At 41.8% G+C, this 25,884-nt stretch overlaps 5 protein-coding genes across 6 annotated transcripts; 3 read left to right on the top strand and 2 right to left on the bottom strand.

Annotated features, from left to right (window-relative positions):
- Nucleotides 1-5,099: 5,099 nt before the first annotated feature.
- Nucleotides 5,100-6,831, top strand: BDCG_04174 (uncharacterized protein). Its single transcript, XM_045419838.1, has one exon. The coding sequence runs from the start codon at nt 5,797-5,799 to the stop codon at nt 6,217-6,219; it is 423 nt and encodes a 140-aa protein (XP_045276057.1). The 5' UTR covers nt 5,100-5,796; the 3' UTR covers nt 6,220-6,831.
- Nucleotides 6,832-8,265: 1,434 nt separating this feature from the next.
- BDCG_04173 lies at nt 8,266-12,179 on the bottom strand. 2 transcript variants are annotated; one of them, XM_045419836.1, is made up of 2 exons: nt 9,181-12,179; nt 8,266-9,112 (listed from the first exon to the last, which is right to left on the bottom strand). In XM_045419836.1, the coding sequence occupies exons 1-2, from the start codon at nt 11,075-11,077 to the stop codon at nt 8,937-8,939; spliced, it is 2,073 nt and encodes a 690-aa protein (XP_045276056.1). In that variant the 5' UTR covers nt 11,078-12,179; the 3' UTR covers nt 8,266-8,936. The 2 variants fall into 2 exon arrangements, with proteins under 2 accessions (XP_045276056.1, XP_045280777.1); XM_045419837.1 differs by having other exon boundaries at nt 8,315-9,109; nt 9,181-12,013.
- Nucleotides 12,180-13,325: 1,146 nt separating this feature from the next.
- BDCG_16875 (uncharacterized protein) lies at nt 13,326-14,146 on the top strand. The gene has a single exon (XM_045426061.1). It carries the CDS (start codon nt 13,676-13,678, stop codon nt 13,928-13,930), a length of 255 nt encoding a protein of 84 aa, XP_045276055.1. The 5' UTR covers nt 13,326-13,675; the 3' UTR covers nt 13,931-14,146.
- A 442-nt stretch (nt 14,147-14,588) lies between these two features.
- BDCG_04171 (uncharacterized protein) lies at nt 14,589-15,887 on the top strand. The gene has a single exon (XM_045419835.1). The coding sequence runs from the start codon at nt 14,707-14,709 to the stop codon at nt 15,181-15,183; it is 477 nt and encodes a 158-aa protein (XP_045276054.1). The 5' UTR covers nt 14,589-14,706; the 3' UTR covers nt 15,184-15,887.
- Nucleotides 15,888-21,464: 5,577 nt separating this feature from the next.
- On the bottom strand, nt 21,465-23,900 carry BDCG_04170 (palmitoyltransferase pfa5). Its single transcript, XM_045419834.1, has 5 exons — nt 23,618-23,900; nt 23,071-23,551; nt 22,886-23,009; nt 22,704-22,744; nt 21,465-22,643 (listed from the first exon to the last, which is right to left on the bottom strand). The coding sequence occupies exons 1-5, from the start codon at nt 23,724-23,726 to the stop codon at nt 21,947-21,949; spliced, it is 1,452 nt and encodes a 483-aa protein (XP_045276053.1). The 5' UTR covers nt 23,727-23,900; the 3' UTR covers nt 21,465-21,946.
- Nucleotides 23,901-25,884: the final 1,984 nt, after the last annotated feature.

Raw genomic sequence — 25,884 nt, 5'->3', positions numbered from 1 at the left:
TCCCTGACTACTCCGTACGCCAAACAACAATCGCTGCCTTTCCAGGTCAGGTCCATTCTTAAAACTGTTTTAAATCAGCATGGGTCCATCACTGAGCCACTTCTCATCCTCCAGCGTGGCAAGATACAGAGGGAAAAAAAAAAAAAATCCTCGCCCAATCGGAGAGTTTTTTCGACTGAAAGGCCGCGGCGGTGGTGCCAACTATGGCGATCAACACCAGCCAAGTTCTCAAACTTGGCATGAACGAAAAAATTGGCTTCGTTGTCTTTTTCTTTTTCTTTTTTTTTTCCCCTTCTTTTGTTTTTGCTTCTTTTGTTTTTGCTTCTTTTGTTTTTGCTTCTTTTGTTTTTGATTCTTTGCAGCCGCCGACCCAATAACGTCTCGGCCATTTTCCCGCTGATCCCTGTCAAGTTACGTTGTGGAAATATCTTATCTTATGGGCAGGAAAACTTGAAGAACTTTGAATCCGGGTGGTTGCCACCCCACCTCCAAACCAAGCTGGGGAGTTTTCCTCCAGCTCTCCGGGCTCTCCCTCATTATTGGTGCAAGAGAAGTAATTCCGAGGATTTTGTTAAATCACGTTTATGGAAGTGGTCAGAGGAATCTGGCACGCCAAAAAAAATAAAAATAAGCTTCGAGTGTAATGATGCGAAGCAAAATACAAACCAACAATTAACCAGACATGCGTCTTCACTCTGACCCTCATCATTTCTCCATCTGCCTTGGTTGGCTTGAGTTTCGATTCCCTGACATAAAAGGAACAAGGATCAGGGGCCATGACTCGCATAACAAAAGATTCTTTTAGTGCTGATCATGGATGTGATAGACAGAGCGGCGGGAGAGAAAGTGAGCATCAAGAATTATTAATGCTTTTTAACACTCGCAACAATGAAAATGATGCAAGACTATACACCCGTCGCATATTTCCCTTCATTACTGGCTAAGAGTTGGCTTCGGGGGTTCCAACTCTTGATATGCAGAGATGTTGGAAACGCATGAAACACCTAGTTACTGGCTAGATTCTAGGCAAAGGCTGAGAATACTACTGTTAAGGTCATTGACGCATTGTTGAGAATAATTCTGAAAGTAATTGCAGCTACTAACTATCAGCCAGTGTGTCTTCACCTCCAGCTTCCTGTGTTCATGAGATCTCCAATTTTTTACAAACAATGCCGAAATATAGTTACTGAAATATAGTTACCACAATATAGAGAAGGGCGTTAGTGAGGCCGCTGAGAAGAAGGCCGAGGCAGAGGTATATATTTCTCTTCAATATCATTAATTTACAATGTTGATTCCACATTTGCCCACCTTGTGGGGTTTCCTGACTGCACCAACATCGTATTGCACCGTTCAGACAGCATATAGGACTGAAACTCCAACTCGCAGACTCCCGCCTATTCTCTCCCCATCATTCATAACACTACTTCGTACGCACGAGATATGTACCACCACCAGATTGCTCAACCCGAGGTTCATTTTCCTCAAGAAATGCTCACTTGTACATACCTGGATTTGAATACGCTGGACTCTTGTGCCACGCACTAATTCCATTATTATTATTCTTTAGCGAGTGGTAAGTAAACAATCCATCCGCCCGTCTAACGTTGTGCAAAACATGGCTTTTCTGCCAAACAGGGCTTATTCTTGGAGAAACATGATTTAAAATTGGAACAATTTGCGAGCAAATCCTTCGCCAAATGGATGCACGACCTCCAATCATCTGAGGGTAATATATGGGCCATTTTTTGATGTAAAACGTTTCCACACCATCTCAGTCTCAGGAAGTGGGTGCTCTAATTACACCCTTCAAGTCCCATTTTGAAAAGCGGGCAAAACTTCGCTGCGCTAGCAGCTGGATGAAACCATGTTCTCCAGGCTGCAGGAGGACGATACGGCAGCTGGATGGATGGCGCAATGGGGCGAAAATATGGACGCAGGGCTGGCGGGTGGAAATAAGCTCGAGGCAATTAGAAAAGCAATTATGGGAGAGCCGTCATCGTCCCCCCCGCTGTTGCGCTTCTGATTCGACAGTCAGAAGCGGCTGGTCTGCTAGGCTTCTCTAGCGTGCATCCCTTAGGTTACATGGGTTGGGCAAAAGATGACCGCACGCAAATTGGATAGATGGGCTTCTGGCGAACGAGAGCTGCCAAGTCACTTTTGCGCAGTCTTGGCCTAAGGTTCGGAACGACTTAACTAAAATCCCTGACTACCCGCTGATTCCTTGTCCGACGCTAGCTCGGGCCACTTTACACCTCGATCCTCCAAGCGACTACTACCGACTCGGGTTTTCCTGGATCTGACAGAAGAGAGAGATGCACGTTTACTACTTGCGTTCATCTGTCTGGGACTGGGCATTGAAGGAAGAGCCTCAGATAAAATAGTGCCACGGACGGAGGGAAAATGAGAATCGCCCTTCTCGATTTCCCATTTATTTTACAAAAGAGGACGGTTATTTTGTCTTCAACTGATATCACAATAGTGTTTGCAAGGCAGGTTTGAAGTACGGAGTACGAGAGCATGCACACTACTGCAACATACCAGTAGTAGTCGCGTCGCTCTTTAGTCGCCGGAAAAGGGCGGAATCGCCCTGCATCTTGTGGGAGGCTAGAACAACTTGACGAGGCGCGACGGGAAAATAGCTGTTGGCCCTTCAGTATGCGCAGCTTTCCAATCCGCAGCTCGTCAGCCAACCCGGCCCTTTGAACAACAAGATATCATATGAGAATGAAAGGTTTTACTCCCATTCCTGGCGCCCGAAAGAGATGCAGCATTTAATCTCCAGCCGAGGTGCACATTGGTTTGCCTGAGCCACTGTTCTCTCGATGCCTTTCTCTGATCTCTCTCGGGTCGCTGCCGCGCATGAAAAAGTGTCTCTCAAATTTTCCTCGAGGCGTTCTTCGAGGTGTCTCTATCTAAGGCGCACCAGCAAATTATATTATGGTCTTTGATCCACCAAGCTGGGTATTCATTCAAAATACTCAGCTTACATTTACTAAAATGATATTTTCCCCCTCACCGCAATAATGGATAAAAAGCACTGTTTGATAGCATTATTAGTTCGTGTGCTGCATTCAGCTCTGCAAGCCAACGCACGGAATCATACCAATGGCGGCATTCGTGGAATTGTCTCAAATGCCCAGCGTGGAGAATTTTCACATGCATAATGGTCCAATTGCTTTCTTCTCCTACTTGCATATATAAACAACATGCATTTTATCAGTTACGCATTTCGAATATATTTCCGCTCTCCCTCCAGCGGAGAGACGACGCATTGCCGCTGCTGGTGATCTTTGTGTTAGCGTCGCACGATCAACCTCTTCACGTTGGGGATGTCTGGATAATGATTATGAGAACAAAAAATTCAGATGCAACACTATCTATCATACGGCCAATTTTTTTGATCCCCATTTCACTCCCCCGCATCCCATTATGTAGAATAAGTGTCGCCTACCTGAGGCACAAGTTATACAGTACGTAGACGTCATGCGTTCTGCCGTGTATATTTCAAGGGCCCATCTCATCCCACATCGTTTGGATAGATATAGATATTTGTCACACCTGCTGTGCAATTTTACAGAGTCCCTGTGTACTGGTGATATATGGATGACTTAGTGCTTAACTACCTAGACATTTACAGTAGAGGTAGTTACTGTGCATGCTGTACGCAGCGTATGTCTCGTTGTGTCGACCTTCACCCCTTGGCCAGCTGAAGCCCCCGGATTAGATTGTAAGCTTCCAAGGATCGGCATATAAATGATCATAATTAATACCACATCCCTCTATATGATGAAATTGAAGGCTTTTTGCTGTTCTTTTGTTGTTCTTTGGTGTCGCTCTGTGGAATAAATCATACGGTTATCTGCATAAGTGGCTCCATTCTTTTTTTTCTTTTTCTTTTTCCCTACCGAGGTCTACGCACAGCTGCATTATAATCTGCATATCCATTCAAACTATGAGGAATAAAATATGCAAATAACACCCGTTAAGACACTGCCAGTATCTTACAATGAGGTATGCATTGAGCTTAAGCTGGATAGCCACTGTCACCAAGATGTTCTTCCAACATGAGTAGCGTTCGGTCCAGCCACGTTGATGCCAAAGGACGGTATCTGATCTGGGCTGAACATGGATTCCCCCTCGTTTCTTTTCAAGGGGCTTTTATCTGAGCTACTATGAGCTGGGAAATTATATCCACCCTTGCTTCCACGCGACTTATCCCCGAGGATTCATGCTTTAGCACAAGCATATGCATATGCCTTCGATTCACGGACGAACTGTACTAGATACACGAGGACCGAAATTCCTGACCTTGCACCTCACATTGAGTTATTCATAGTAGAATATTGATTGAGTTGTCCTCTATTCCCGATAGTTGAAATCCCTTAATTGAATAACCTCTTTTTAAGCAGAGCTGCAGTACAGTTTGACCAAGTACTGGGATAGCTGGCTAGTGGAAGAGGGTATGGGAAGTGGAAGCTATGGGGCTGAACAACCCAGGGATGTTTTGGCTCATAGATCTTCCAGGGATAAAAGCAGGAGTTAAAAAGTTAAAAATAGGGCGCCTTCTTCGATATCGAACGGATTACTCCGGTACATTGGTAGTGATATGATATGTAATAGTGTTGCGCATATATACTCAAAAAGCGAGGCTCTGGAGGCGGTAAATAGAACATGTTTCGGGGTGGTTACATGTCCAACTCCAGGTGCAAATTTAGCTATGAAATAAATCTGAAATTTGATACACACATGTAGATTTATATATATGACAATATTTGGACAGTCTCTACTTGACTCAGGTGCTCAAGTTGACGGACCGACCCATCTTCAAGTAGTTAAAGGACACCGCAAGCGTTGCCTGCGATGATGCCTACGAGCCGCAATCAACATCCGTAGGATATCTATGCGCAGACTGTACTCTTTCACATCTAAGGGTGCAAGATAAGCGTTAACTATCAACACCAATAGGAAGGCATTTAGAACGCCATGATATCGAAGGACTTTTCGTATCTTTTTAGGGCTTATAGAATCACGTGAGCGATAATAAGACCGTTGACTTCAACGCATCCCTGCTAAAAACATCAACGCATGAACTGATCCCACCACGTACTGCTGCCTTCCCACTTTATCATGATGTGGAAATATGAGTTACAGTGCATTGATAAGCAACATCCTGCAAAACTCTAGGAAACTATCCTCGCAGGAACCCGATGCGCCTGAGACCTTTGCCTCGCGAATGAGCGTCACAACAGCACATATTTTTTTCGATATACCTAGTTATGATACAGCAGACATCGAGAAAGTGAAGTTGCTGGCCAATAAAGGCGCTAAAGGAGTCAGGATTTTATATACACCATGTCAATAACAGTGGCAAGGCGTATGAATCAAAGAACATGGTTATCTGCGGCAGCGGTTTCGATCGAAAATCAGAATGTTGAAAAATGAAAGATAACAGATAATAATCGTTATCAATACTACAAGTGAATAGCCTGATTCTCTTGTTATGGAAGCTTGGACAAGGTGGCATTTTTAGGAAACATTCCCCCAGAATCCTGCGCGGGCGTTAACAATTTGGAAGCAAGTGGCCAGAAAGAAAACGGCGCCTCCCGTATAGCTCAGGGACTCTAAAAAAGGTCTTTTTTACACGACGAACGACCAGCAAGGGATTCTGATGCTACCCTGCACTTGATTTTCAAATCTGCAAACCCCATGAGGCATTGGCACCCTCGCCACATCTTACCACTTGTCTCATGCCTCGATGTAATGACCTCTTGGCTTTAAGGAGGATTCGTTCATATGCGCCATGAGCTTGTACGCATGAGAGCTGAGAAGTTCCTTGTGGGCGTACGTACTCATGAAGGACGCGGAACGACGATATTCTCGTGCGAATATTTGCGGGCTACGTGGAAAAGAGAGGTCATAGCAACAAGCCACATTGCATGGGAAAGCCAAAATTGCCCAAGAATCAGATCGCAGCTGTTTGTGTGTATGGAAAAGGGCTGGGTAGCGAATGCCATCGCGAGTCCCCCCTTGAAAGGTAAGTGCCGTGAGCGGATGTGGGATGGATTAATATCAGCCAGCTTCCCACATGAAGTCGTCGATTGGTTACTGGGGAAATTGTGCCGTCAGATATTGCGCTCTCTAGAAACGGCGAGAGGAACTCGTTATTGGTTAGTTGCTCTCATCTGCGACGTGTATTTCCTTGCTCAGCAGACATGATTACGGCCCAATCTCTCGCAGTCGGAGGCGAAATATGGCTGTGATCATCTTCCCGAGGGCAAGAACCGGCCTGTACAAGTTGTCGATCTTATTGAGAAGCCTTTTTTTAAAGCTCAGGCCTTATTATTGTTCAGAAAGCGCAACATTTCCAAAAAAATGCTCCGCATAGAAGCCTTCGGTGATTTGTTAATTCTTCAGCTAGGTTAGCGACCGAAGCAGCATCTGATTTTCCCCCCTCTTACGCACACATACGGAGCACAGATTATTGAATACAGCCGTTGAGTTTGAACTGTTGTGCTGCGCTTTCTGTTCGCAATTCAGACCTTTCGGCTTATAATTTGCCCAGCCGCCCCAGGAATGGCCATGTTCATTTGAATCTTTGTTATGAAGGAAATCGAATCATGAGACCGTTGTACAGAGGGTAGCATTGACCTTGGTCCTGAGGGAAAAGTTTTAATCTTGACCTGTCTTGATGTGGTCTGCCTGAGAATCATGGGTGCCAATATAGTCTGTATCCATCCTGCATCTACTGAATACACCGTCCCGCCCTTTCATTTTATTTTCCCTTCTAAAAAGCAATACTGAAAAAATGAATACCTCCTATATCCACTACCTCCATACTTTGTACATGTACCTGAAGAGGTATTGAACGTCCTTGCGACATACGCAAGACAGGTTTGGTATGGCTATTCTCGCCATTTGGTCTTCGTAATTGGGACCTACCCAGTTCTAACCGCTGGAGTGACGTGCCTGGCTGAGTTGCATGAGTTAACTTCACCATAAACTATTCTCCAACGAGGAAAGGGGCAGCGGAAAAAGTCAGTGCTGATCATAGTGGACTAAAAACGGAGAGTTAACCACATTTGAAAGATTATCAAATCAAGGGAGGAGCTTACTGGATCTTACACCCACGAGACGGACTGGCAAGTGGAAGAGGAATAATCACTCCTACTCTTCTTATTGCCAGAAGTTGCATGTTAGTGGCAAGTAGGTGTAGAAGTTACGTTACGTTACATTATCGAGAAATTAGCCCTAACTCTATGCAGTGCATTAAGTAGTGTGATTTTAGAATTGGGACGATCAAACATTCGGCTCTGTGGTCATCGTTCATCGGCACGTATTCAATAGCGATATTTATTCGTTAGGGCAAGACTGGCTTGTCAGGGCGCGAGTCCGGCCGACGGGAATTATATAGGTGGGGGTTGGTGGGAACGAAGTTTGGAAAGCAATCCAAGCTCGTCATGCACGCATATCCCCTCTGCGGGGAGGCCGCACGATTGTAACAGGGATTATGGAAGTTAGGGTCCTTTCTAAGATGGTGTAATTCGTAAGAACTAGCCAAATTACATCCCTTGTGAACCGATGTGACATATCAGTCAGTCATAATGGGCAGAATCAATATTCAGCTAAGCCAGCGCATAGAAATGTTAGATAGTTTCAAGCGACAGCAGAAGTCGCCGGGAAGAATAAAAATTTCCACCTAAACAAAGCTAAGAACAGATTACCGTCCATTTGCAAACTGAGTTTCGAGGCTTAGATGGGTGGATCGCTCACCCAGAGGGACAGATGTGGGCTCTAGATTCAGATTGGGGAAAGATACTTTGAGCCTCGATTGCAGTAGCGGGAGGAAGTCGGGTATTATACCTTTTGTTCAACGACCCTGGCCACCTTCTCGAACAAAAACTATCTCGCTTGTGGCCGCCAAACCAACCCCCGCATCATGGTGACATTCTGTTCGTGGGGGTGGGCAAAACGAGAGATTGTTCATCTCAAGAGAAATATATGACACTGTCGTCACAAATATTTTATGGTCAAGGCGAAGGAGTGCAGCGCTCTAGTCGGTCCCCGTCTCACGTCGCCGGGTCAGGGTTTTATGCTCAAACAATATAGCCGACAGACCACTAGAAAATAGCGCCCGAGATATAAGTACGGAGTAGATAACGCTACAATGAGATCAATCAAGCCCTGCCGCTTCGGCGAACATAGCTCAGCTGGCAGGGGTCATGCGCTCACATATATTGAAAGGGGATTTTGGTAAAATGACGGGGGTTTAATTTTGCCGAAACGACTGTTGGGCGATAAGCGCGGCGTGGCATGACAACCACGCTCAAACATCTGAAAGTATGTTCCAGATAACTTCAAGCGTGGATGCACAATTACAGGCGAGAGCGGAATGGAAATTAGTAAATTGTATCTCAATCAACTTGGAATTAACCCAAGAAAACTATTGAATGTCGTTTTTGAAGGACCGCCAAACGATCTTGTGGAGGGAAGAATGAAGAAAGCGAACGTGTAACCCAGGAAGGATTAATTGATTAGTATTAATCCAAGACACGAAAAAATAGCATTTGTTAATCCATTAAGTGGACGAAGTTTTCCCAAGAAAAATAAATAAATAAATAAATAAAGTAGAAAAGAAAGAAATGATAGCCAAAACATCAGACATCAGAGCAGCCATCATGTTGATCCGTGGCATCGTTCAAACAGCTCCATGCAAGATATCAGCAAGAGTGCCACATATTTGGTTCGTCCTTTTCCTATATCCAGAAGCAATATTATTTGGGCAGTCACTTAGAAAGCAAATAATATGAAGAAAAACATCAAGTTGATTTTGGGGATATCCAAAAATATAATCGAAGTAATATATATGAAATCATTGAAATGAATTAGAGTGTTTCGAATAAAGTGATACATGCATCATGATCATTTTTTACGTCTTATGATCGTGGCGCACGAGACTTATATGACTCAGAATAGTAGGAATTAGGGGGTGAACGGCGCCTAGAGTCAGGGGTTGATTCAATGGCAAGGCGAGGCTTGCGTTCCTCATCGCTATGTTCACCATCATCTCGACGTCTACGGCGTTCATTGCGGTAGGCCTCGTATCTAGCTGCTATAGCGATTATAAGTATCACGGGCAGCCATGGGCAGCCATGTGCCAGATGCGGAAAAATAACTAACCTCTAATTTCTGCTGACTTTGCAGCAAACTCCTCAATCTCTTCTAATGTAAGGACCCTTAAAACAATTATATAATCAGGGCGTTCCTCGAAACGTTCTCCCTCCAGAGCGGCCGGAGTGACAAGTTTTCGATCTACTTTGGTCCAACGTGCACCTTTGGGAATACCCTTTTTCGTTGCATCTTTTAACGGAGCGACTCCCTCTCTTACAGTTGTACGGTCTTCGGGGAACTTATCCTTTGGGGGTTTCAGGATTCCCTTTGGAAGCTGTTCAGGTTCTTTGGGACGAGTTAATTCCACATGGTACGGTTTCCTTTGACGCTCATCGGAGATATCGACGGGGGTAGAGACGATGAAACCGTCTGAAAGAAGTCTCTCTGAGGGTCGATGGGATGGTTCCTCTAGTCGCCTTGGATCAAGGTTGTCATATTCGGAGTCATTGAGACGGTAAGTGCGGCGAGCTGCCGTAGGACCTTCCGAGTGGTCCTTTCGTGAATGTTCAGTGGCTGCATATCGGCGTCTTCTTTGATCCTTATCTGAGAGTTGCTCATCTGTATCTGTTTCATCTTCAGATTGTATTTTGGTTGGCTGGTCATGCTTGTGGCTTGACCTACCACCACAGGTTAGATCCCGGGCCTTTCTCCCATCGGCCCGAGTACCAAGATCATCATCGTACCCTTTGCGTAAATCCTTTGAGTAACCACCGGTTAGACTCACTGTAGCAAGGCCGCTGGAGCCTGGTATGTCTTCGGTGCCTTTAATTTCAGTGTCTATCCGTGGAACTTGTCGGTACCGCATATCTTCACGGTGATTTCGGTGGTGGAAATCTTCGGTGATGGAAGGACTATCGTCGTAACGGCCTTCGTAACTCTGGAGTTCTCTCGAGTCGTCGTATTCGTGGTCTTTTGAGATTTTGTCTCTGTCCTGGTGAAGTGAGACAGGAACCTTGGTCCTCCGTCGAGGAATGTCAAATGAATGGGATGCTGCACCACCTACTCTGTTTTGAGATGGTGATCGAGGTATTTCTCCTCTGCTAATTTTATCGAACCCTCTCGTAGAAGGGGGTGGGCCGGAGTCTCTGGAGTCTATAGGAATATGAGGTAGGTAGCGTTCCAAGCCGGTTAAGCTTAAAGGTCTAGCTTTTCTTCTTTCGAAATTATCGCGTCGATAGTCTTGAGTAGCCTCAAAGTCCCTATAAAACTGCTCTGCGGGATTGGTATATGAATAGGAATCGCCTATGTCGATGCTCTGCGGCTTATTTATTGGGGTAGGAACTGGGTATGCTCTTCGCGGGCTCCTCCCGGCAACTAAATACCTTGCATTCTCCATACGAGCCGTTGCTTCCTTGTTGTCGTCAAGCGTTAATCGACCTTCTCGATCATCAGAACTAAATATCCGACGATGTCTTGAAGGCAAGGATGATGCAGGGACAAGATATCGCCCCGCGTCATTTGCTGCATAGTATGATGATGGCCTTGGAGGACGGCTACCATCGTACCCAGCAAATAACAGGTTTGATGGCGGCTTGGTGACGCCTAGAGGGTTACGACTAGAATCAGCGACGGACGATGTATTGCTCCTCGGCCGAACCGCATATTCGGTTCGCGAGGTGATTGGCTGATTCGTTAAGCGATATGCCTGAGACGAAATGGGGTGAGTGTCAATAGGACGGTCCTCATTAAGACGAGGAGATCGCCTGGGGTAGTAATAGCTTCTATAATGCGAATCTAAGTTCCGATCTCCTGCGATACTGGATGAATAATATCCATCATAGGCAACCCTAGGGATATTGTATGGATCTATGTCCGACCCGACCACTATATTCCCAGTAGATGCTCTCATGGGATCAACAAAAGGTTTGCGGACCGGGGAGGGTTGTCGATGGCGAGAATAGCTCATGATTTAGGAAGTCCGTTTTACCGCGGGCACGTTCGTGTTGATCTTGGAAGGTTTTCTAGCCAAAAGTTTCAACGGAATGAGATGTCCTCCTTGTAATTTCCCAGGCCCCTTTTGGTAGACGTCAACTAAGCTGAACGACGCAATGAGGATCTTTCCAAGTTATAAAAAAATAAAATAAAAATAAGTTCAGAAGCTCATCGTAGGCACTCTGAATAGCAAAAGAAATTTCCTAGGAAAATGGAAACCGCGATGCGTAGAAGGTACTCGAAGGGAAAATCACTCAGAAGGGGGCCAACGATGTGGAAACCACAGTCCGAAATTTAGTGACTGTCGGACTCGACAGATAGAAGGCAAGCGGAATATGTGTGAAGTCGGTAAGAGAGAAGTATGTTTGGATGGATTTGTGCCCAATTAGAGGTTTTCGTAGGATGGAGGGACGACGTTTAACTAAGGGAAGATAAAGTGTCTAGATGATGCCTTGTTTTGCCAGATGAGTTGACCGGATCAATACAAAATTTATTGGCCAGGTCGGCGATGATGTGGACACGTAGTATATAATAATAGGCTACAAGGCCACGGTTTCAGAGTTATACACAATGCTGCTGAATGAACAAATGTATGAGGGGAGGGGGTGATATGCAATAATGGAGGGGCACTGCGGCATATATTTATAAGGGCGACTAGAATGGAGCTCCCGGGAAAGAAAAGTAGGTAAATCCCTCGGTTGACGCTGAAGATGAAGGTGCTTTGCGTCCGGATATGTACGGATTATATATATGTGGCGAGATGATAAATTGATAAATGGAGATGGGTGGAGGTTGTGTTAATCTTGTTCTTGGAGGTCGGCTAGTGAGGTGCGGCTCTGCAACGCCTGTCTGTCACCTGTTCTGTGTTCCCCGCGGCCAGCAGCTGTTGTTCGTTGTTCTCTCTTTCCTCCGAAACAATTCCAAGATTACGAGCTACAATTCGGAAAATCCGTTTATCCCTACACGACTACAGGGCAACAAGGTAGTATTTAAGCATCACTCTTTCACCTGAGTGAAACTGGATCCGGCCTAGATAACTTAGCATTGGCGATTGTGAACACCCGTCAAATTCCCTGGTACTGTACCGCTCGGTCCGCTGCAACCATACGTCAAACTATGTCGACCCAAGGTTTGGTGAGGTCGCGCAAGCTTTGTGGTACCGTGATGGCTAATCTAGGTACGTCTTTGAAAACGATCTACGAAATATTTGTTGGCTGAGAGGCTAAGGATTATTCGGAGCGTGGGATCAAGAATCAAGATTGAAACGGACCAACTGGTGGTTGGTATTTGGTTGAAACTGGTTAGATTGTCACCTTTCCTCTGGTGGCGGTTGGTCACCAACTACAAAAACGTGTCTTTTCGCTACTCCCTCCTTCTGCGCTACTCGACGTCAATCAGACCCTGGTTGGCTGGGATATTGTGTCCAGTAATTGGGTTTATGTTCGATCTCGTGATATTTCGAAGTTCCAGTTTAAGATCTCTCACTGAGAAGGGTAGTACAGGAGGCCTCGAGAATAACCAAATCTCCTGGTAGCATGTACAACCATGAGGCGTCATGTTTCAACATCCAGCGACTGTTGCACGATTAGAGTAGTAGCAAAATCTAGCATGAACTGTTGCTCCCCGTGGAAGATCTCATATCTTGTGGCATCTTTTTGCCTCAAGATCCAATACATCCTCCTAGATCGTCCAGGAATACCAGAGCTTTAATGAGAAATGAGAAAAGAGAAAGCAAAAGCAAAAACGCCTAAAAAGGCAAGGAACTAACGAGCGGTAATTATTCCCGGGGCTATTAGGCGGGCTGCAATCGTGACTAAGAATTGGTTTTTCATATAATTGTTCCAGGCAACGTCGTTAGGCAAACCATTTTAATAATGCGAACCAATTCTTGTCTTCAACCATTTGCATGGATGTGCTGCCCGGTAAACAAACCAGTTTCCACAGAGCACAGTGGTCAAATTGACGATGATATTGCCAATGGCAACGAAATCCGATGCTCAAGTCCCGGTGGGTGCGGGAGAAATCGTCTCATCCGAAGCTCCCCGCGGGGACCACGGGAGATGAATCCGATGACGTGATGGTTCATCAGCCTTTACACTGAAAAAACAATGAAAAAAGCCATTTGACACATTTGTCACTATAGACTGCCGTAACTAGTTCACCGCGACCTAGCTAGCCCTGCTTAAAGTAACGACCACATAAGAGCCTCACCATCTATCTATCGTCATTCCCACGAAAGCGATTTCGGCAGCAGAGGCCATGGCCCACATAATTAACTAGCGGGATCGCAAGCCCGACAGTCACAGTCTTGTAGAACCTACAGCTCATTGAATTTCGAATCCCATATTGCCTCACTATTCGCTGGGGGATTGCCCCAGTGACTTTCTTTCTCACTGTGATGTGGCTTTGCACTCCCGTTTTCAAAACGAGGCTTCGCTTTCATTGATAGAATAGTTGCTGAGTCTCCTCATGTGAGGCCAAGACTATCTGAACGAGTCCTCTCCGCCGTTGGTCTTCGTCACTGTCCGCTACCCAAACGATTGGGCGCGATTTCTGATGGGGAGCGTCGGAAATGATGCCTCTGAAGTCCAAGGCCCTTGTGACGAAGGGTATCAGGTGGAACTCTGTACTTAGTGCTGCCCGCTTGTCTACTTCGCGATGGCCTCTGCAAGGGGTGCATTTGAATATTCAGAGTCTCTTCTTCCGTCGCTTTGCTATGTTCTTCATGGCTTGCCCCGTGCAGGTTATTGGCGTGATAAATGCCAATGACATCAATGCGCAGAAGCTGACTATTGTTGTCCTAGGTCGCATTGTCGACTGCGGATAATCAACTTTCGGTCAGATTGATATAACCTACCTGAGGGCTAGCATACCCCGTTTTGCGGACATATCCGAGTTTCCTACAGATGCCTCGAAATCAGTGGTCCATTAGTCGTCGTTGTCGAGACTGTCGTTTGACATGCTCATTTTACAAGAACTGCCTGCCATCTGGGGTTGAATCATTTTCCGGGTTTGGGAAGAAATAGCCACTAAGTTTCTTACTCCAACCTGCAGTCTTCTGGCTATTTCCGGAAGGTTTTATTCTCCTTTCCTGAGCTGATGACGAAAGTTGGGCGGTTAGTCTGATTCTAACCTCCCCGCGGTCAAATGAAGTCGTTCCGCCCATCTCTCGCTACTTTCTGCCTGATAGAGCTGGGATTGAACATCCCCGTTCAATGATCTCCTTTGGGCTTGCTGTGTCTCATAATCTCAAGCACTTACCGAGTCATCACCTCTGGTTCGTAGCATTGCAATCTGTCACCGCCCCATCTCGTTTGCCTTTCCATTAAAGCTCCTTGGAATTGCCTTTACGATAGTGGCCGCGCCCTGTTCCTTCTATTTGCTTCACTGTAATTAATTCTCCTGAAGTCTATATAAAGCGGCCGGTATCGTTGTTCGATGTGATCATTGAAACCAATTTTACTTCTCTCAGATCGCTCTCAATCCCTTTCAAGATTATATTTTTTTCGATAATCTTGATAATTTTCTTCCTTTTACCAGTGTAAGGCTTCAATTCAATCACACCTACCATAAATATATCCTTTCTCCTTCCTACCTCTCAAAATGGTTCGGGTTTACGACGACACTTGGACATGCTGTAATTGCGATGGACTCAACCTTATCGCCAATGCACCTAGCAAATGTCCAGTGTGTTCGCATGCAAAATGCTCATCCTGTACCGACAGCGGAAACGCGCGGTGCGTCCCGGTTTGTACTACTAGAGTTCGGGAGGCTCAAAACACATCACGCCTAGGTTGGCCTCTCGACGAATTTCTGACATTGATCCCACGCCCTATGTCTACCGGTGACCCGGCTTCCCACGCTACTCTTGACAATGCAGTTACTCGAGCGAACTTCACAGTTATGAAATGCGACGTGCACCTAGCGGGCTGCCCCGAACTGTTTGCACGGCCCCCAATGAGAGGTTGGTGGTATTGCCATGTTTCCGGGAACGAACATTTGAACAACCCCGATTTGTCCCCCGAGGCCTGCAGTGAGTGTGGGCATATAAAGTGCTCTTGGTGCATTGTCGAAGAGTAATCCATCTGAGGAAATACCTCGCGCATTTACAGGATGTACCATTACGTTTTGCTGCTCCCTTCGCATGGGCTTCTCGCCTGGAGTTTCGGTTGTTATCGGGCATAGCGTCGCGCTGGAAAAAACATTCCGTTTGCAAGGCACTTTCACCAGGCCGTATCCCTATGTTTTTTGTATTGATTCCTCATTCGACCTGGTTATAAATTTGTCTTTCATCCTTTCCTTCGTGTCTGCTTTCTAAGGTTTCCCGATGGTTCTGTTTTACTAGGTTCGTTCTCCTTGACTTTTATTTCTACCCACCATTATATCCTTACCCGATTTCATTCTGCGTGTCATTCGTTCATTTCCAAGCACATCCCTCCGTTACCATTATCCTTACCCATGCTTCTGCTTTGCTTTCTATCTGTTCTTTAACATCAGCTTCCCTTGTTTCTGCTATGCACTTAATAGTTTCCATAGATAATTCTCTTATGTTACTTCCCTGTTTTATACCACAATAAATTGCTGGAGCGAGCCTTAGTTGTTACTCGCATCTATCACTCACTACCTTGTGATCTCGTTTTAAAGCATTTCGTGTTCATTCCCTTTCTCCCCCTCCCCCCCCCCCCGGTGGCTGCTGCGTCCTGGGCGTTAATATTTATTTCCATTCCCAACGGCAGTTTTGACATTAGCTCAATCGTTCAATGTACTTGGTTATCCATACTTCACCTCTCAACATATCTTTCGCTATTTTTAATTAGTAAAAGTCTATTAAAATTGTTGGACTGAAGTTAGCTTACGTAGCTAGTTACTGTTGGCCCTTACGGCCGTTGCGGTTAGCGATCCCACTAGATCACGTGACCCACCACTATATTATGTTCCTGTAGATAGATCTATCAATACAATCTTCAACTATTCTACAGGTTATAGCCTGAATGGCATGTTTTTCTTTTTAGAATGTTATATCAACATATTTTTGACATGAATAGTTCATCTTTTTTGAAAAGACTCTTACTCTTTATTAGAGATATTTCATTTTCTCTGAATCTGTCAGTCAGTGAATTCATATACTTTATATTTTTAAGAAAGTATGTTCTTCATTGTGAAGAATATCACTTTTTACTTTTTTTTTTATATATCTAGAAGAAGCAGAGTCATCTTAATATAAGTGATATATCTGTTACTTCAGAGTTCAGCTCAAGACTCAGAATCATATACTTCACTAGATGACTCATTAATAGAATAATCACTTATTATGAGAAAGCTTCTGACTTGCAAGATAAGACTGAGATCAGTTTTCATCAGAGTATGAAATTTGATGATGAGATAACAGAGAAACTTTAGAATAAAGAAAAGTAGAGTTAATATTCATCTGCAGAATCTGTTCATTTTAACTCTTCAAATTCTTCACTATTTCTCACTTTCAGAATGCTAACTTTTAATAATGATCTGAATCAATCTATCTATTACACTACAGACAATCTTATGAATCTTATATAGATGATACTACAGAATCAAATAACTGCAGCTGAAACTGCTTAATATCTCACTATATCTGTCTCTGTATAAAGAGACACTATAAGAGATGAGTTATAAGAATATTAGAAGAAAGTCAAATATATACTAGATATTAAATCAGTGATCACATTTAATAACTCTAATTATAAAGTCTGATATATTGATATATTAACTGATATAAAAGTTATTAATAAAACTGACATTCTATTAAGAACTCAACAAGAATTTTCTTTTACATATTATATTAACTCTGAGAAGTGAAGAATTCATTTCAAGTCTCTATATAGATATATACTATCAAGTTTTATTGAAAATATTTGAATCACTATTAAAACCTTGAAAGCTGACAATACTGCAGCTCTATAAGATAAGATTAATATTGAATATATAATATCACTAATAGAAGAATGAGTTAATATCTTCAAGAAATTAATAAAATTATAAGTTAAGAAGAATAATTATCTTACTTTTCAGAGATATTTCTGCTATTTTATTATCTATCACAAGAAGCTCTGTCAGAGCACTGAGAATATATATTATAATTTTTTCCTCAACAATCTGCAGGATTATCAAAGACTGTTTATTAAGATATATTTGAATGAGTTTTTCTTCACTGATCAGAGACTCATTGTTAACATTGATATTAATAATTTAATGAAGCAACTGATTAATCAGACATTTAAGAAGATTATTATCAAGTGAAAAAAGCAGTCTCAGACTGATTCTGTGACTGTGAAAAAGAATAAGAATAAAGATAAGAATAAAAGCATATCTGTATAAAAGTGTACTCACTGCAGAAGACATGAATATACTATTGACAGATATTTCATCTTACACTCTGATAAAAAGAAAAAGAAGAATGATAAGAAGAATGATAAGAAGAAAAAGAAGAAGAATAACTTGATAAGTTCTCAATTAGCAGTGAATGCAGCAATTATAAAGATTAAGTTCTACTTCTTCTTCACAGTCACTGAAAAACCATTCTCTAGATCTTGATATTTAAACACATATACAAGTCTGAATATGACAGGTGAGCTTTATTCTTTTTCAAATATTAAATCTTTTAATAATAATATCTCTGTCAATTCTGTGACTGAGAAAACTGAGTTTGTTAAGAAGATTGAGACTGTTATCTTGAAGATTGAGAATGATAATATTAACTTATAGAATATTTACTATATTTCTAATATTACAGTTAATCTGCTCTCATTTGTAAAGCTTGAAGATCAGAGATTCTGATTTACATTGTCTTTCACTATTCTCTCATTTTTCATTTGCAGAGCTCTGAACAGTGTTATTTTTCATATAGTTCAGACTGCTCAGAATAACATATATAAGATTGATAAACAGAAGTTCAATGAGAATTTCAATTATCTGAACAAGACAGTTAAGTATATTGCAATATCACATAAGTATAATTTTAACTGAAAAGTTGATCTTTCTGTGACTGCTACTACTACTATTAATAATATCAATTCTGCAGATATAAAAACACAGACATCAAAGATATCAAAGACTCTTTTGAATTAATATTATAATCTCAGTCACATTCACACTGATGCTATAATTGCTATGATCAAGAATTCTCATACTGAAGTCACAATTAAAGATTCTAAGACTAAGTTCTTTTATAAGAAATGTGTCAAGACTGATATGATGTGAGATTATTTGAAAACACTGATATTTAGATCTATTCAACTCATTAAGAAGATTCATATTAATCTTACAGATGATGAATATATATTGAAAGATCTCTCTGATCACTTCTTAGAGTTTTATCAGAGAATGAAATACTGAATGCTTATTATCTGTGATGCAATCTGCTACTGTTAAGTGTATTTTTTAAAGTTCAAGAATGAGGCTGTTCAATACTTTGAGTTATAACTCAGATTTATGAGTAATCTCAGGTATACAGTCTCTACTTTTCTATGAACTGATATTGATGATGTTTTCTGATTCACACATATACACACAGTTATGAATTCATATGATATTAAATGAGAATCAATGATATTACATTCATTACATCAGAATAGTGTTTTTGAATGTGAGATCTGTACTATTATAAGACAGGTTAGAGCTGCTCTTTTGAAAGATAATCTTTCTAAGAAGTTCTGAATAGATGTTCTAGAGACAGTGATTACAATAATTAATAATACTTTTATATCTACAGTTCTTTACAACTTGAAATTTTAGCCCTCTACTGCAGAGATCTCTGTGATTTCAAGTTCATATAAGATTTTTTAATGTGCACTTATGAATACTCTGTCAAATGTAAGGCATTTTCACTGATTGAGTGTAGAGGTTTTTATTCACTTGCATGAATCTCAGCAGTCTGTGAATAAGCTCTCTTCACATGCTGATTTCTATTATATCATTGAATTCAGTGACATATTAATATATCATCTATAACATTCTGAATCTGATAAGATTATTATCAGTAGTGATGTGAGGTTTCTGATCACTGAAAAGCTGATTGTTACATCTGTAAAACTCATTAATTATGTTATTGAATCAGTTATCACATCTGTGACACTCATTAATAATATCAGTGAACTGAAACCTGATATTTATCTGATTAATAATGAAGATGCTTCTGATATTAATGATTTGAATTTCACATGATTGCAGCTTATGAAATCACTGACTACTTACACTTCAAGCTCTGTTACAGATAACCTCTCAAAGTTCTACAAAGATATCACATCTCAGTCAGAGAGAGTAGAAGATTATTAAAAGAAGTTCATACAACATGAGATTACTGATCTGAAGAGATATAATATATGAAGTTTAATTTCTAGATCTGATATTCTGAGAGATGAACTAATTGCTTTAAGCTGTTGAGTGTTTCTTGAGAAAGATAGGCCTGCAGACCTGAATACTGATTCTGATAATATTCTTAGAAAATCATATTAAGTGATTTATAATAACTGACTTAAGAAGAATTCTAGAGAAGAGATCTATGCTTCTATCATCACTGATACTGCTAATTGTATTCTTTTTACAATAGTAGTACTACACAGTTAAACACTCTGTTAAGTAAATATAGTAATAATATATCTTCATGAATATCTCACTAAGAAGATCTATATAAGACAATTCACTGAATTTAAGACAGGTTTGCTGAAAATACTTGTCTGTGTAATTAAGAGTAGTCTATACAGTCTGAACTCTGCAGTGAAGATCTGATATAATTACTTAATAGCTCTGTTAAGTGATCTTGAATTTACAGTCAGTATTCATAATTCAGTACTCTAATATTATATATTCAGATATCATCTCTATATAATAATCTATATTGATAATCTCAACATCATATCTGAAGCTTCTGAGAATGCTGATTGACTAGTGAGTATACTCAGTGAGAAATTGAAAGTCAAGAATCTATATCAGTTAATTAAGTATTTGAGTATAAAGATCAATTATTCAGACAAGAGAATTGATTTAACATATTATCAATATATTAAATATCTTATTAAAGATTTCTATCTTGATAATACAGCTGTTATCAGAATATTAATGAAGAATGAATTCTATATTAATAATTTCTCTATATCTGAGAAAGAGGCTGATTTCACAATTCAGTGATATTAACATGATATGAGTTGTTTGTAATATCTCACAGTTAAAACATGTTCTGATATCACTTACACTGTCTTGCTACTCACTTAACAGAATGTTAATTCAACATCTCAATATTAAAAGACTCTATTACATATTATATATTATTTGAAAGAGATCATGAATCTGAGCATTTTCTACAGACACAGCTCATATGAGAGGTTCATTTCTTTCATTTCTTCTATTTCTTCTATTTCTACTGTTTCTACTGTTTCTATTAATCTCTCTGTTATCTCTGATTTCTCTGATGATTTCTACCTACTCTTCAGCTACTCAGATTCTGATTGAGTCAGTCTCTTGAATAATGATAGAAAATTAACATTCAGCTATGTTTTTAAGCTCACAGATGACCTGATTTCATAATATTCAGTGAAGCAATCTTGTGTATCTCTAAGTTCTAATGAGACTGAATATATGACTCTTAGTGAGATAGTTCATGAAGTAACATGAATCTGAAATCTCATAATTGAGCTCAGCTTCATCACTACATCTCTGATACAGATTTTCACTGATAATAAGAGTGCTATAGATCTCACAAAGATAACAGTCATTACAGTCTGAAGTAAGTACATTGACATGTATTTTCATTTTTCATGTTGACAGTTGAATCAGAGAGTCATTGATTTAGAATATATTCTCATCACTCAGATAGCAGTGAATGAACTCACTAAATCTCTAGACAATGTGACATTTGCATAATTCATGGTTTTGCTAGGTCTTACAGGCATAAAAGTTGGGAATGTTTAATTTTACATTTGTATTTGGTTTTGACAGACTATCTTGGTGATTTGGGTGTTTTTGTATGTGATTCTTGTTATCTCGAGGGGGGGTGTTGGCCCTTACGGCCGTTGCGGTTAGCGATCCCACTAGATCACGTGACCCACCACTATATTATGTTCCTGTAGATAGATCTATCAATACAACCTTCAACTATCCTACAGTTACTATGACGAGTCCATAAATGTGTATTGAGGGAGCCTTCTTATGAGTACGGTATATGTATGGTACATACAAGGGATCCATTTTCCTTACGGCTGATTATGTCCTTAGGCTGCTGTTTTTTATTGTTAAAACCGCAAGCAAGGGGGGTCGAAATAAGCTTTCTAGCCGTGCGTTGCACGTCCACATTTCAATATTAGTGGAACGAAAGGAAACCTACCCTGTCGTTTGGTTGGTTCAACTGGTCCCAGGCGGCCGATAAGCGCCGGAATATTGTGTGGACGGCGCAAAACCGACTAGTCTACTTCATATTGGGTAGCTGAGTGGCCATAATAATGGGCGGATGTTCTTTATTAATATAAGAGTTAAGGCATGTGCAGAACTAAAATATCTATTTTCAAAGGAAGGGGTGTACTCGAGTTGTGTAAAGAAGAGATAAGAAGAAGGCTCCACACCGTGTCGAAAAGGGTGACGTGTGGGGTGGTGTTTTAGTCGGGACTAGTAGAAAATCCGGACCAATAGGGCGACTTTGTATGTAAATTTGCCCGGAAAGGGAAGAATCATAAGGATAGGGAACGGTTGCTGAAAGAACCGAAAGACAAATTACAGGTAGAGTATTAAAAAATTAAAATAAAGTATTAATAGTAGTGGCAAGCATCAGCATTGAGAATCTGATGCTGTTGTGGTGCTGGCACGAAGGATTGCAGATTCATTTATTTCTAGATGAATCACTTCGATGTGGCTCGTGGCTGTGGTTCCTGCCGTGGGTGTTTGGTGGCTTTTGGATATCTCGTGATCTTTGCTCGCGTTTTCGTCGCTTTTGTGAATAGGGCATTTTGGAACTGTTGCTGGGTTTTCTATTATTTCCTCGACCTCTATTCCGTTGCGTTGTATCATGAGAAGTAAAATCTCCGCCACTGTTGCAGCTTTCTAGACCAGCTTCACGCCTGAGTCGTTGAACAACAGGACCCAGGCGGAAGGCACTTTCTTGGCTGCTATGGTCAGTGCAGGGAGAATTTTTCAATGGCGAAAACCAGTCTAGAAAAGAATATCCCATAACTTCTTTAAGGTTTGCCAACGGGCTGCCCAAGTCCCAAGGGTTCTCTCCTGGCTTTGTATGTAGGATAGCGAAGTCTCGTTGCAGCAGGTTGGAACCACCTACGTCAGATGTGTTTTGCAGAGGAGAGCATGTTCCAAACGGCAAAGAGAACGAAACTATAGGAAATGGCGGAGCGGCTTGGGATTCTGTGCCGTCTCTGTTAAATTTCAGCGAAGTTGGGATCAAAATAGCAAGGGTCCACACTTTCGTGCGTCGATCAAGATTTTCGATGGTAGACGAGTTTAGGCATGCGAGTTGGATGGAACTTCCCAGCATCCCCAACGAGAAAAGGCAGAACAGGGCGCTCCTGGAGAGGAATTAAAAATCAATCCATTCCTTATCTGTCAGTTGAAAAATGTGAACTCACATTCCTAGAACCACAACCCAATGGACAATGACTTTTCCAGTCTACCTATGCATTAGCCATACTCATTTTCACTAACAACTCGCCATATTATCGAAAAGGGAATTGGCGCATAGATGATAATTCATTGTGAAAATCACAGCACGGAAGAAGTATATGTAAAAAGAATATTCGAAACAACATACCTCTTTGCGGTGTTCTGCTACAAATATAGCAAACACAACCAAAATTAATGCTGTAAAAAGAAACGTATAAAAAAGGAACTGGATAAAAAATTTAAAGGACGTCTCGCTGACCACTCCACCGACCCTTAAGGATCTAAGTCAGCATCAATTGGACTTCAAGTTGAAAATGCTGAGGGTTTCCTCACCAAGGGCAGAAATGGTCCATTTTTCTTATGCATCGACCTACTTCCCGGCAATGATGAGCCCTGTCGGATTTAAATTGGTAGCAAGTAGAGCACCACGCTGGTCTACCATCTTCCTTGCAGACAAATACGTCCTTCAAGTAGAAGGCTTCAAGTCCAGAAGCATCGACAGGGTAAGAGCTTTTTTCGGCGGGTCTTCTAAATATTGTCCCAAGGCCATGCCATTCATCATCGCCGTTGCTTTTGTCTGAAGTTGGCCTCCTTCGTCCTCGATATTTGCTCATCCTTTTGTTTGCCTCCGTTTCCACCTGAGACTCGATGTATTGCGGTCCTCGAGGTATGTAGTCAGGATTCCATATAAGGGTAACTAGTAATCGTAGGTATGACACAAGAAGTACTATCAGCAGGATATAGAAAGCAACCAATAATCCAATTGCCGTTCCCTTTCTTCGTGATGACGTAGTGGGGTCTAACAGATAATCGACTTTTAGGAATTAGCTATTTGTCTCTGGTGGAGATCAAGGGAGAGAAGACAACAGCAAAAACATACTACATAATGACTTTGTAAACGTCCAGCTAGTATATATAATGATGAGACCAAGAAACACTGGGACCACGCGAGAAACTGCGAGATTTGCAGCTTTCTGATCACAGCCCATGAGATGAAGCGGCCTAAAAAGGATAACTCCGTCAAGAGAATGGCCTATAAACTGTAGTTAAAGCTGTAGCATATAGGGTTGAAGCAGCCAAAATATGGTTAAAGAGCAAATGAGCAATAGTTAGTGGTGTTGGTGGTGTTCGAGAATCATAATTCGAAGCCACCCAATTCTTAAGATAGAACTTCCGGAGCACTGGCAGCTTAGTAACCAGCGCCAGTAGTACGGCAGCCTATAAGTGACATATGGGTCAATGTATTTCAGTGTAAAAGCTTAATTCCACATTAATAATTCTACTCGTACACACACACCACACACACCAATTAGTTATCTTGACTTTCAGACTAAGACTACCCCACGGGCCACAGATCTCTCATCATTCTCAGGACCGGTCCCCTCTGAGTATAGAGCCCCCAGGTATAGAGTCCTAAAGTATAGAGATTCCTAGATATAGAGTGCCCCTGAGATAGAGACTCTCAGATATCAGGTATAGAGACTTTCTGAGCATAGAGTCTGAGAGATAGAGATCTCAGACTCTCAGAGTATGTAGACCCTCAGATCTAGAGCACTCTTTCAATATGAATCTCTATTTCATTCAATAACATCAATGAGAAGATCTCAATTACTATTACTCTGTACAGAGGAAGAATTTAAGATGCAACTTTAAATTATTAGTGCTAATCAAAACTTTTGACAGGATCCTCCAATAATACAAACAGTACAGTACTATTCTATTGATGTGTGCTCATTGTAACACTAGTAACTAGTATAAAATACCTGTTTGACCCAAATGTCACTATAGGCTGCCGTACTTGGGCTGGAACCGCCAAAACTGAGTGGGAGCTGGACAACATCTATCTAGGAAGTGACCCACGGATATAATTTGCCATTTTTCTACTAGATTTCCTCTCTGCAATATATCAAAGCCTATTAACACTTATGTGGAACTCTTGAACTTATTTCAAGCTGTTTTCCTGAATGCTAGCAAATTTCCAAAAGCCCCATTTGATCGTCTAAATCACGTGTTCAAGTTCTGCTTCCCCACCATCTAGAGCAACATCACCAACCAACCACCCAACCACCAGCAATCACTGAATCAACCCCTCCTCCATTTTATTCCTAATTTGAGCTTTCTTATAACTACGGAACAGGCCTTAAAAAGCTTGCGTATGTTCAAAAATTGTTGTTTCTAAATCACGTTTCTATCTTGCGATTGATGGGCTACGCGGGACGAAGGTGTTATGATGCGTCATGCTCCTCCTGAGTGCATTTTGGAAACGGCCTCCTAGGCTATAATGATGGGAGGGCCGAGTTAGGCATTACGATTGACTCGAAGTGTTATTTGAGCTTGGAGCGACTGATGACTATAGAACCAGGCTGCAAGGCTGGATCAAGCCCTTTTCAGCCTCGTTGCCATTCTGGTTTCTTGCCCACTCTTTCTGAGGATAGGGCGGGAATTTGCCCCCGTCTGACGAAATTGTGCAAATATTAATTTAAGCCTTTGACAAACCATCTTGTCACCGGCGTTTCTTTTCGGTTCCAATGCCCTGGCCGCTTTGCCTCGTTGTTTGTTGCATGGACGAACATTGTTTCTAGCGAGATTGCGATGATGTGATGGGTCGGGCTCAGTCGCCAGCTTATGATCATGTCCGAGTGCTACGAGATTGAATAATCTTAGCGCGCTGCGAAGGTGCTTGCTGTTTCTCACCTTCTCGCCCCTCTTTTTTTTTTTTTTTTTTTTTTTTTTTTTTTTTTTTTTTTTTTTTGCATTTGCATTTGAAATACATTTCGCTCCAAACTTGGTTCATTTCGGTTGAGGCAAGTCCACCCTTCCTCTGCATGGTTTTTCACTAGCCACACATGAAACCAATGCTTGATTGCCAATTTTCGTCCCGGAGCGCAGCCAGATGCCTCCCTCGTGTGGCTGTGCTATATCCTCGAACGTCTTGGGACACCGTCAGATTGTGAACTCCTCCGGCTTTGGACTTCGCTGTGTATTACTCGGCGCCACGGAGCCTTGAAATTAGAAACATCTAAATTCCGGGTCCAATAGTTCCTTCCTTTCACGGTTTACCCAAATTTGACTTCGATGGTTTTTGAAATACTTAGGTTTTGTTGTCCAATGAAGTGGTGTTGGGCAAAAAGAATTTCCAGACCTGGA

The sequence above is a fragment of the Blastomyces dermatitidis genome, assembly GCF_000003525.1.
Source record: "Blastomyces dermatitidis ER-3 genomic scaffold supercont1.4, whole genome shotgun sequence".
In the NCBI taxonomy this organism is placed as follows: Eukaryota; Fungi; Ascomycota; class Eurotiomycetes; order Onygenales; family Ajellomycetaceae; genus Blastomyces; species Blastomyces dermatitidis.
Note: the sequence above shows the minus strand (reverse complement) of the source record. Positions and strands in the feature narration are given on the sequence as shown.